Source organism: Tachypleus tridentatus, chromosome 10 (genome assembly GCF_004210375.1).
Source record: "Tachypleus tridentatus isolate NWPU-2018 chromosome 10, ASM421037v1, whole genome shotgun sequence".
NCBI classification, from domain to species: domain Eukaryota; kingdom Metazoa; phylum Arthropoda; class Merostomata; order Xiphosura; family Limulidae; genus Tachypleus; species Tachypleus tridentatus.
Genome location: NC_134834.1, coordinates 186,865,288 through 186,877,996, shown reverse-complemented (window position 1 = coordinate 186,877,996; position 12,709 = coordinate 186,865,288). Strand labels below are relative to the sequence as shown.

General features: G+C 37.9%; 1 protein-coding gene and 1 pseudogene across 2 annotated transcripts in view; one reads left to right on the top strand and one right to left on the bottom strand.

The window, feature by feature from the left end:
- LOC143231143 (ribosomal protein S6 kinase alpha-5-like) overlaps positions 1–12,709 on the top strand; it is a 102,841-nt pseudogene that overhangs the window by 32,577 nt on the left and 57,555 nt on the right. The gene's annotated exons all lie outside the window — the stretch shown is intronic.
- On the bottom strand, positions 7,497–8,282 carry LOC143231142 (uncharacterized). The gene is made up of 2 exons (XM_076465779.1): positions 8,052–8,282; positions 7,497–7,811 (listed from the first exon to the last, which is right to left on the bottom strand). Exons 1-2 carry the CDS (start codon positions 8,271–8,273, stop codon positions 7,593–7,595), a joined length of 441 nt encoding a protein of 146 aa, XP_076321894.1. The 5' UTR covers positions 8,274–8,282; the 3' UTR covers positions 7,497–7,592.

The window sequence follows — 12,709 nt, the reverse complement described above, 5'->3', positions numbered from 1 at the left end:
ACTTGCTCTTTTAATTACAATCCATTTTAAGCCTGAACTTCATTTCGTGCAACTCTTAAGCCAAAAGACCCCAAAATATTCAGTGTTGGCTAGACCTTAGTTACAACTGGTGACCCAGAGGGGAAGGGGTAATAAGTAACCAACATCCGCTTTTTTTTTTTGTTTCTGTCGATATTAACCGGATAATAGAATTGACGGTTATAACGCTCTTAGGACTAAAAGTGTTTGAATGTCATATCGCATCTTAAACCTTGGACCTTCAGATAAGCAGCGTAGTGCGTTACACTAACCACTGAGTCATGCCGAGCTGCGCAATAGTATGCGCTGCCTATCTTCACCAACAGCAGTTTTATTTTATGTGAATTTTAACAGGTCCTACTAGTCCAAAGTCATATGGTTAAACACATGAAGTTAACAGAACCTACGAGTCTACAGTCAAATTATTAAACATCTGAAAAATTGTATGCCTTTTTAGGTCTGTATGTTAATGAAGCAGGTCGCATGCGACTAGAACATAGATAAGTGAAGGACGTCCGTTGGTTTCTTCCATGTGACACTACGTAGGTTCAGAAACTGCGCGAATCAAAATACTGATAATCCTGAGCCTTGTATGATCAGTTAAACCAAGTATGTGAATCAGACTTGATGACAAATGTCTCTCATAACTTATCACTCTACAGTAGCACAACGGTATGTCTGCGGACTCGCAACGCTAGAAACCGGGTTTCGATACCCGTGGTAGGCAGAGCACAGATAGTCCATTGTGTAGCTTTGTGTTTAATTCAGAACAAACATGAACTACCATTGTCTCCTGTTTATGTAATGTATCCTTTTTATAAATTATGATTAGATATTTCATGTACTAATTAATACACCATTCTAGGGCAGTGTTTCTTTTGTTTTCTGAAATGTTTTCTTTTGAAACTTGCACTTGTTTTTTACAGTGAGATAAAACTCGTTCTGTAGTGATGTTTATACCTTGTCCTTGATTGAAATTTATCATATGTTAACCCTTTCAGACCTGCGATTATATTGCCTTCGGTTTTACATAAACGCTTTTTAAATCCTCACTTAATATTGAGGTAATGTTTGTTTATTTGTGTGTTTTACACAACTTGTTAGGGCCTGGCATGGCCTAGCGCGTTAAGGCGTGCGCTTCGTAATCTGAGGGTCGCGGGTTCGCGCCCGAGTCGCGCCAAAACATGCTCGCCCTCCCAGCCGTGGGGGCGTTATAATGTGACGGTCAATCCCACTATTCGTTGGTAAAAGAGTATCCCAAGAGTTGGCGGTGGGTGGTGATGACTAGCTGCCTTCCCTCTAGTCTTACACTGCTAAATTAGGGACGGCTAGCACAGATAGCCCTCGAGTTGCTTTGTGCGAAATTCCAAAACAAAACAAAACACAACTTGTTCTGTGTCTAAATCCTAAATTTTAGCATTTCAAAAATCAGTTTTAGCCACCAGGAGATGTTTTAAGTTATAATAACACGCAATTGTTTTTTTACGAACGCATTTGTTTTTTCTGAGAATAGAAGAACATGATTGGCTCAGCTGTGTTATGGACTACTTTACTCATTCAAAAAAAACCAATTGCCATCTAGCGGATATTTAATGTAACTTATCCTCAATTTTGAATATGCGATCCCAGGATTTTATGCCAAGAGGAACCCTTTAATTTGTTTTGTCTTGTGTTTACTAACTTTTGATCAAATGAACATATCAGCATTTCGTTGTAATTGAAAAGTTTGTTGTTTGGGGTTAAGATTTTCTGATTCGTGCATTGAAGACCTGGCATGACCTGGTAAGTTAAGGTGCTCTACTTGTAATTTGGAAATCGCGGGTTTGAATCCTGTGGGGTTATTAAAATGTATCGGTCAATTCCACTATTCGTCAATAAAAGAGTTGGCGGTGGATGGGGTTGATTAGTTGCATTCCCTTGAGTATGTCACTGATAGACTAGGGACGGCTAGTGCTAATAACCCTGGTGTTGCTTCGCACAAAATTCCAACCAAACCAGAATCGTGACACACGATGCATTTCAAACCCACGTGAAACACGAACCAAGAATTCGAGAAAAACACCCGTACTACTTACTGTACCACTAAGATATATAGACGACAACTTATACATACGCACAGGCAGCATGCACACAAACAGGAAATCAAGAAACACAAAACAAATGAAGCAAATACAATTTCAATCCAAACAAGTCATAACCAAGCAGTTAACCTAATTACAGACGCAGTCAGAAAAACCTTTCTTTAAATTTATCACTCAATATAAAAAGTGACAAAATCAAAATGACCAAAAAAAGACCCTACACCATTAGTACCATATATGATACAGCTATTAGTAAACCCAATACTACAAACCCTGAAAACCAAAACTACGTAGGTCTAAAACCCAAGACTATCTAACACTAGAAATAACGAAATTCATGAACATGACCCTCAAAAGGAAAAAGTACCAGAAACAACAAATGAAATGTGAAATCACCAAATTTATGTATTGAGTCTAAAAAATAATAGTTCAGGAGGGAAGACGAAGTCGAAATAATACCTGACCTTCCCAGGTCTACACAATGACCTGAGGTCCTGTGACGAAACGATGATGTGAAAGTTATGGTACTTTTTTAAAGCCTTACAAAACGTTGAACTATTCTTTGAAATTTTGAAAGAATAAAACAGTTTTCAGAATATGTGAATTTGTCAAAACTGTAATAACAGAGTTTATAAGTCAAGGGAAGTAGCTGATCAGTGCTCCAACTCTGGGGTTGTGGGCAAGTTTTTGAGGCAACGGGACGCCAATATTCAACGTGCTTAGCGAAATAACAATATGTCCTGGTATCGTCTTCTACGTGTCGCACCACTGTTGTAGTTGTGCATTGCGAAGGGTCGTTCAAACACTATATACGCAATTAAAGTGTATCGTGTTACAGTTATGAGCATATAATTACTCGTTCCGCTGCGGGGGTTCACAAACCCCCTCACGATTCGCAGAAGCTTCAGTGTATTGATATATTATCCAAAGTTATTCTGTAGCTACCCCAACAGGATCCGTATCCATCCGTATCCGGTTAAGACACCCACGATTAGACCCATTAGCTTGTGAAGGTGAAGGGGGGAGTATGAACGCAGTTTCAAACATAACACCACCAGTGGGAGCCAGAAACACAAAATTCGATCTCGGTGATCATGAAAACTAACAGTATACTTGTGTGTTCTTCCAGGTGAGTTTTGTCTCCCCTTGGTACTGGTGTCACATTCCCTATGTCATACAGATAAGACAACCCCCAAAGCATTCATTCGGAGATTGTCTGCCAAGGCTAGCTCTAAAACTGTAGGAGTTTGCGAACAAATAAACACAGCATAGATAAGTATAGGATAAACGTTATGAAAGAAATCAGTTTGTTAGCTTCTTTGGAGAGAGAGAGAGACTTTAAGCCGTGACTGCGTTATGAGAGTGGCAGTCAATTCCTTAACGTGGATGGTGGGTGATAGGAATCTGTTAACTGGTTGTGATACTTATAGTCATTAATTTGAAAATTAGGAACGCTGGTAAATAGCTTTCTTAATTCTCTATAAATACACACTTTTTTATGCTCACAGAAATGAAAGTTATTGTATCGTATGGTCTCTTATGGGAAATATCACTAAGCCGACAATAAACGAGGAAACCAGGAAACCGTCAAAAGTTATACATCGTGTTGATGAATACAATAAACTTAAGTGTGACTAAGGGCTATTTATATATACAACGTCATATTTAAATATGGAACAGGTGTTACAAAACATAATACATTGGCTTTGACAGAAACAAGGTGAGACCCCCTCTAAATCGTTGATAAATCTATTTTTGTGTCATATCTCCGGATAAATAAAATACTTTGTCAGCTAGGAAGATAAAACTTGAACATATAATTATTACTGCACGCCTTTATTATAACACGATATTAAAGTCTGACAGAAATGAAATGACTAGTTTAAAGTAGCCTAGGCCCGGCATGGCCAGGTGGTTAGAGCGTAATCTGAGGGTTGCGGGTTCGAATCCCCGTCGCACCAAACATGCTCGCCTTTTCATTCGTGCGGGGCGTTATAATGTTACGGTCAATCTCACTATTCGTTGATAAAAGAGTAGCCCAAGAGTTGGCGATAGGTGGTGATGACAAGCTGCCTTCCCTCTAGCCTAACACTGATAAATTAGGGACGGCTAGCGCAGATGGCCCTCGCGAAATTCAAAAACAAAATATATCTTAACGTTTTCTTGTACTGCTGACATGTCCTTCAGTGGAAGAGGGATGATGGTAAGCTTACGGATTTACAACGCTGAAATCCAGGGTTCTATTCCCAAACGGTGGATATAATGGATATTCCAATCTGGGTTTGCTTTTGAAAACAAACACATTGTGTATATTTTATCATTGCAAAACCACATCGGACTGTCTTCTGTGTCCACCGAAGAAAATCGAACCCCTGATTTTAGTGTTATAAATCCGAAAACCTACCTCTATCCCACTGGAGGACAGTATGTAAACAAACATAGGGTGAAATATTTGATATTTACACACTAATTGAATGGTCTGTCTCTTTTTGTCAGACGTAATTGAAACTTTAATGTGTGTATCGAGAAATTAGGGTATATTTTTTGTACCGAGTTTTTAGGTCGTTGATGAGGTCAAGGTGCATTTTCGACTTTTCCTTCATTCTGGACTATTGATTTAATAACTGATAAATGGCACCAGTAATATTCGCGACATAAAACACTGATTGAAATGTTTCACCTTCTCAAGGCCGTTTAGTGTGTTGGTGAAAATGAAACCAAACTTTAGAAAAAACTAATATAACATTCTGATCGGTTGACAGGTACGTATACGTACTGAAGGCTAACAATAGTACGTTTGTGTTAAATTGAGCCTCATATCACGGCTTGTATAACATATACACATTTTTCTTCTTCCGTGAAATAATGTCTAGTTCAGAAAAACAAATTCTGTTAAAAAATTAGTGTATTGCAGAGACGCAAGTAAGTCTGTTCTCCCTTCCTACTCCTCAACGTGGTAACATTTAACAGGAAACTCAGACAGCTCCGATCGACCCACCCGCCACCAGTTAAAAATAAATGAATAAAAGTGTAGCTAAAAATATTGCTTGTTTTTAGCTCTGTTATAAGAGGCTTAGCTCTTTAACGTTCGTTACCTATCACTGCACTAATCTGTTGTTATGTACCAATAAAGTTAAATATAACCATTGTACGTTCTTGTTTGTTTTCATGGATGACTGGTGTTCAGCTCGTGAGCTTGCACTTAAAATATCACGTGATCTTCTATTAGCAAGAAGTCAGGCAACTCTGATTTAATGGTTAATATTTTGCTATCGGTCGCATTATTAGTTCCTAAAATTGTGTATATGTTCAGTAATTATAATGGGTTTAAGTACTGTGCGGATGCAAGCTGACATTCAGGACCGAGTCGTAGCCAAAGGGTGGAGGGTTGGATGTTAACCCCCCCCCCCATGGACCCAAACTTTTTAGACAAGTTCAGTTGCCACCTATGAAGTTTCATAAGGATCCGTGATTGCATGACAGATAATTTCACACACAACAAATGGTCAAATACATATTTCTGATTGAACACTTTTAATACAGCAAGTTGTTTCAGAACTAGAGAAATACAATCGAATATCTATGAAAGGCTCAAACGCCAGTTCGTTCTTGCCAGGACATCTACAACACAGTTTGGTTCAACTTTAATATCTCGGTGAATGTATAATGAGGCCTGTTCATTCAATCAATCTTCAGTGGTGGTATTTCTCAAATACGTTTTGAGTCTTCTGAGAGTTGAAAACGAACGCTCCACTGAGCTCGTTGACACAAGCAGTGTAGCAAATACTTTTAACAGACGAGACATGACTGGAAACATTTCTGTATTGCACATTGCATATGCATCTATGACATTTTTTGGTCTGTTGTTCGCAAGTGATTTGAACCAAACCCTAAGTTCACCTACTGTAGCTAGTGAAGTGTTGTCAATATCAGCCTTGTATATATTGACCAACTCTTTAATTTGGTCACATTGTTGTGCTGTAGGTTCTGACCGTTCTGTGATAGATCCTGATGGTAGTAGACACATGAAGTTTGTAAGGAGAGTTTTGTGACTGGACGGACGGTCACATATTTGTGAAAGAAAGTGATCAACAAATGGTACAAATAGAACAATACTAAAGTACTCCTCAGGGCTAGTGATTTGTGGGTTAGCACGATACATCTGTCTTTTAGCCTACCTTGGCATAATGATGTCAATTTGAAGCTCACTACACAGAGTTTGAGCCTCACAGAAAATGTTGTTAAATTCATTCACAGTATTATTTCTGAGTGGATTAAATCTTCCACTATTTCTGCATGATGCATCGCAGCACCTAAATCAATGTTTTGTTGCTGCAGTAAGTTACACAGAGGTAAACTAAAGGAGAACAATTTAGCAATGGTAAGTAGAGTGATGATGAATTCTGGCTGTGTTATAGAACATAACAACTGATTGGCTTGCGTGGCAGAATATCTGTCTTGCCAACTTGATATGGTCTCAAGGGCATCTGCAACTGCATGGATTAATTCTAGAAAGACAATGACTGAGTCATGCCTCTCAACCCACCGGGTGGGACAGATACCTTTCAAACTTTTTTCGATTCAGGTGCTTTATTCTTCACCGAAATAGCCAAAACGTGCTTTCGTTTGGGTGTATTGAGAAAGTTTTCAATGCTGGAAATTACTCCCATGTAATTTCGCACAGAAACTTCTTTATAAGCATCAGAAATTGCCAAGTTTAGGGAATGGGCACTGCAGTGTACATGGGGTGCAAGTGGGAATTTATCAGTTATGTGTCTCTGGGTACCAATGAATTTCTCACTCATAGAGGCAGCACCGTCGTACCCTTGTCCTCGCAGGTAAGCCATGTCAGATTGGTTATGATAACATCAGCCAAGTTTCTGCCTGTCACATCATAAACAGGTATAAATTGTAAAAACTCTTCTCTCATTGCAACAGAGTTGTCATTGGCTGGCAAATATCTAACACAGCGAAAACTGTTCAATGCCTGAAATATCTGTTTCATCAACTAATATTGAGAAACACTTTGCAGCACTAACCCTGTTGACCAAAGCATCAAGAACATGAGTATACAGACATTGATGATTTCATTTTGAATTTGAGGACTCAGATACGTAGCATTCCTCTTTGTACTCTTAAGGTTTACTGAAAGCTTGACATTACCCTTTGCCTGTAGCGCAAAATTGCCCGAAAATTCTCATCATTATTGATGGGCTCCTCATTAGTTTCACCAACAAACATTGGACCAGAATCATATTTTCCTCTCAAAGCTGAACCCTGTCTCTCACACAGCAATACAGTATCAATAATAGGCATTACATATTGCCGGTTCTTGCTTGTAAGTTGCATCAAGCTGCAAGTGCACAGATTAACTTGTGTTTACGACCTGTAGAAAATTGTTAGCTTTTTCTTTGCTGTCTTGGTGGTACTGTTTCAATTAATGTGCCTTGAAGTCTTCAACAGCCTTCTTCCAGTTTGTGTATGGAAATTTCACTAGTTGTCCCAATTTCTGGCTTCCAACACCAGTACCATCAGGAGCAAAAAGACAGCAGTACTTACAGAAAGCACCATTTGCATGTTGACTGTAGAGTAGTCATCTCCACTCTGAAAGCCAACGATGCTGAAAACGCAGCTTTCTTGGACCACACTGGGGGAAAGCATATCTCCCTGGCTTCCAGGCATTCTCAAGGAGGCATTTTTTGGTTTCAGCGTCTATTTAAAAGAGACAGAAAGACATAGTTCTAATTAAGTTATTTTGCACATAGGAAAGTTTGTTATGAGAGTACAATAACCTTGAAGAGAAAGGCTTAGAGCTGTACTTCACAGAGCGGGCCTAACATCCTGTGGCTGTAGGCCTACGATCACTAGCAGCAATGAATATTCAGTCTAAAACTCATCAGAGTGTTTGCATGAATTTTAATACAAAATTAATATAATGAGGAGTCGACTTACCTGTTTACCAATGCTGACATCATCAGAAATGTAATTTCCAATGTCCCAGACTGGACCTGAGGTGGTAGTGGCAGCACTGGTAGAAGACCACGGTGATGACTCTGACAATTCAGTTGACAATTCTGATTCAACCTGATTGGCTGCAGCAGATTGACCAGGTTCAGCGTCATGAATGGGTTTAAAGAACCCTTGCAATATCTTTTGCTTTTTCAGACTTGACATAGTGAATGATTGTTTATCGCAACTTCTGTTTGTTTACGTCACATTCACAGTACAATTGGCGCCATCTATAGTGAATCATTCACTATAGATCGCGCCAATGGTACTAGGTTAGTACAATGGTGCTGTCAGCCTGCCACGGTGCCACCTACTGTTTATTTGTGAAGTTAATTCTTGAAATCCAGGGAATCTGAACATACACTGTCCATGATATTTGAATACAGATTATAGACACAATACATATATTTTGTACTCTCCTGAGTGACTATAATTTGTATGTTGGTGACAGGACTGTAGGCCTACTTTTCTGGGCCTGATAACTTTAAGTTATATATTAAATATATAGGCCTACATATTTGTTTATGATTTAAAAAATGAGACAAACACCTCAGTGTGCCATTCTGAAACTTGCAAAAAGGTGGTCTCAGAATGCTTAATTCAGGCTTTTATTTTATGTTTTTATTAAACAATTTCCCAGAGGGGGCATGCTCCCGACACCCCTAGCATGGCTTCGCGCCAGTGGCACTTGCATCAAGCACTCAAACTAACCCTCCCATGGCCATTTCTGGCTGCACCCCTGATTCAGGATATTTATCACTCTCCTACAGAATAGGTCTGGTACAGACACTTGAATCATATTCTTGTAATAGAACGTCTGACCAGCAAGAAGTTGAATACACAACACCACCCGCCGCCTGTTAAGCATCTCTTAATATGATGGAGAAATTAATTATAGCTTTTATAGCACGCCGAGAAATGAAAGAAGTACGGGGAGCGTATTCAGTGGTGCTTCGCGAGTTGAACCTTGGATCTTCCTAACTGCAGCACTATATAATGCTGTCACAGCAGATTATTGGCAAATTACTTACAAAACTGTCGGTATATTCTCACGTGATTAGTACGCTTTGTGGTTATAAGTTTGTGTGGTAATGTGAAACAAGGCTTAGCTTATTAGTATTTTAATGGTTGTAAATTATTGTAATGATGTCATTGTATTCTTTTAAGAGTTCAGTTAAAGATGTCAATTGTTATGATTATTAGATGAGGTTCATGTTAAGAAATGTGGATATGAAATCCACCCTTTTACAGTACGGATATTATAATCTTGAATATTTCGAATGAAATAATTCGTTTACTAAGTGGTGGTCTCAACAGATAGCCACGATGTGGCTTTGCTATAAGAAAACACACACACACACACATTCGCTAACTGAAATCTGAAGTATAGTTACTGTTTTAAAATATAGTTTTGGTTGCATTTTGAATGGGTAATTTTCTTGATTTTTTGAGTCGTGTACACAATATTTTTTAACGGTTTGAGTACTTTGTTTCGTTATTCAATTTTATTTTGTACAATTTCGTACCTATTCGAAATTTTATTCACGGTTCATGACTTTGGAAAAAGTAAAGTGGAATGACCCCCCTCCTCGTTCAGTTACGATAACAGTGTTTGCTTCTTTTTTTTGGGGGGGGGAGGATTAAAGCTGCCACTGCGCATGTTTTTGGTTGTACTTGTACGAACCGGTGAGATCTAGATTTATCTCTAACAGTTAATATTTTACAATAAGCCGTCGTAGCGGTTCGCGAAAATGTTTACACATTCAGTAATGTTAGTAGGTTGAAGAGGAATGAAGTATTGTGTTAATACAAGTTGTCATTCAGGATCTTTGTCACTCTCTTACAGTGAATTTGTGTTGGAACGAGAGGGGCGTGCCGTCAACTCTATCAGATATCACGTGTTTCGTACTTCCTGAAAAATAGGTTATTTCCTAGTGTTAATGAAATTTTGGATGTAATGAAACATCCTGTAAGAGGTTTATTGAATCTTCTATCCCTCGATGACTAAGTAATAAGCCTGCGATCACAAAATGCTAAATTCTTGTTTCGATGCCAGCGGTGGGCAGAGCACAGATAGCCTAGGGAGTAGCTTTATGATTACTAAAAAATAAACAAAAAACTTTAATCGTCTGATGCCATTTCCATGCTCTGGAAACTTATTGCTTCGCAAATTAAGGTAATTTGTATAAATTCTTTTGTAGATGTCTTAGGCAGAGCTTTCGTGATTCACAAAAAAAGGTGAAATGGGCAGCAACTGCCTGGTTGACCTTTTACAACTATACTATTTTTGTATATGTACTTTTCCAAGATTTTCTCCACAAATGTCACGCTGTATTAGAAAGTCGTTGCCCATTTCACATTTTTTTGCTCTGTAACGAATTTACTGTTATGCATTTATTTTAATATCTTCGTGTGTTTCAACTCAATGCGTCTGATGTGTATTGCGCAAGTCCCGCCTGTTCTCTAACTTTGTAGAAGATTCTTGAGAATAAAAATCAACAATATATGTTTTACGAAAACGCTTGCGTGTTTTCGAATATTGTTGAAAGTTCGAGAATCTCGCGTGATTGGTATTTAAAACCGACGCATCGAGAAACATTATTATTAGTTAGCTACAGCCAGTGTACTATAATTCTAAAAAAACTACAGAATTTGATCAGGAACTTTATAGATTTCGAACGTTACAAACCTTTTAACTTCAGTGAATTAACTTCGAACGCTATTATTTCCACGAGGACATTAAACATCTTCGTCGACAAAAAGTAAGCTTGTAATCGGTGTGACGCCAACCAAGCTAGCTAGCTTAAACGAGGAGTAGCAGTATCAACTCACAGTTAACTTGCTCTTCGTGGACCTGAACCGTCGATGAAATATTCAGTTCTAGACTGGATAGAAGACCTGGTATAGTTTGCTTGTAAAACTCTTGTATATAAACCAATATTTGTAAATAACCGTTATTATCAATAGTATTATTATTTGTATATTAAAATATATTTATGTTAAGAAAGAAAATTGTTTGTATCAATCTTGTCGGCAAATATCATAAATTTGAAACATATCAACATTTAATGATTTTCTAAATCCAAATTTCCAGCTATTTGGAATCGTAATGCGCAACATACATAACATAATAAATCGGAGACTAATCTGAGATAAATTATAATACGTAACAGTTCATGTTCTAAAAATTACTAATCAATTAAATATTGGAAAAACAAAGCAAACAAGTTTTCAATATCGACTCGCGGGATGGAAATCCATCACCGATACATTTTTACCTTTTCTTGATAAATGTGCCTTGTATTTTTAGTTTATCTTACCGAGACATTTTTTAAACGAAAATCGTGCTGATATATTTGCAATAATAAATAAAACAGAAGAACGAGAGAAAGAATCATTATTTTATAGTGAACTATTTGTTGATGTAAATTAGGTGTTTCTCTTCTGTAGGTGTTTTAACCAAATAAACTACAAATGTAAGTAACTGTTTATTCACGTTGATCTTGGAAGTGAAATATAGAAACGCGTATTATCATATCAGTTATGTCCTGATACATGCATGTGAAATGTGTTTTAATGTGTTGTGCATTCAGTAATTTAAATTACGCTAAACTTGGATGACATATGTAGGATTATTGTTGTTGTTGTTGTTTTTTTAATTTCGCGCAAAGCTACACGAGGGCTATCTGCTCTAGCCGTCCCTAATTTAGCAGCGTAAGACTAGAGGGAAGTCAGCTAGTCATCACTACCCACCGCGAACTCTTGGGCTACTCTTACCAACGAATAGTGGGATTGACCGTCACATTATAACGCCCCACGGCTGAAAGGGTGAGCATGTGTGGTGTTACGGGGATTCGAACCCGCGACCCTCAGATTACGAGTCGAGTGCCTTAACCACCGGGCCCAGAAGTGAAATGTAGGAAATGTGATATAGTTGTACCCTAGATATATTCGTGTAAAACGTGTTGCAGCTCGATACATTTAATAATATATCGCTAATTGCTTTCTACATAAAATCTCTTAAGTAATATAAGCTAGTCCATATTCTATAGTTCATTAATATTATCGGTTATAATGCTGGACTATATGGAGATTTTTTTTTCACTTATGAGGACTTTTGTAAAGTCATCTTGGTGATGTGTTTAGGGCTGACAAAGTTTGCTAAGTTGTCCAACCTTCGTGTTAACAACAATGACACCCATTAACGATTCTTTACAGGTGTTGTATATCGAAGAAGTGCAGTCAGTGCTTCTGTACCACCTTTTTTCAACCACCAGCCCCAATCCATGGGAGTTCACGAAAACAAATAGAACGTTCAAATATAAATTGTAATCGCTTAATGACAGTATAAAGCGTTGGGAAACTTGTCTAGACAATTTGTTGCACGAAATTGCCTTCATTAACGTTTTGGTAACTTTGTATTTCTCTTTTTTTAAATGGCTTATATTCCTTCAGAAAGTATTAATGATTGTAATTACGACAACTTGGTAGCTACGAAGAGACACACAACAAACACGTTTCCTTTGACAAATAGTGCCCATGAAAGAACATTTCCTAACGACCTCCGTCATTCGGACATTGAATTTCGTGCTTGTAAATGT

Excerpts from the sequence above, each read along its gene's own strand:
- LOC143231142 (XM_076465779.1), bottom strand. The coding sequence starts at position 8,273 with ATGTCAAGTCTGAAAAAGCAAAAGATATTGCAAGGGTTCTTTAAACCC. Across the intron at positions 7,812-8,051 it reads ATGTCAGCATTGGTAAACAG|ACGCTGAAACCAAAAAATGC; the intron begins GTAAGTCGACTC and ends TCTTTTAAATAG.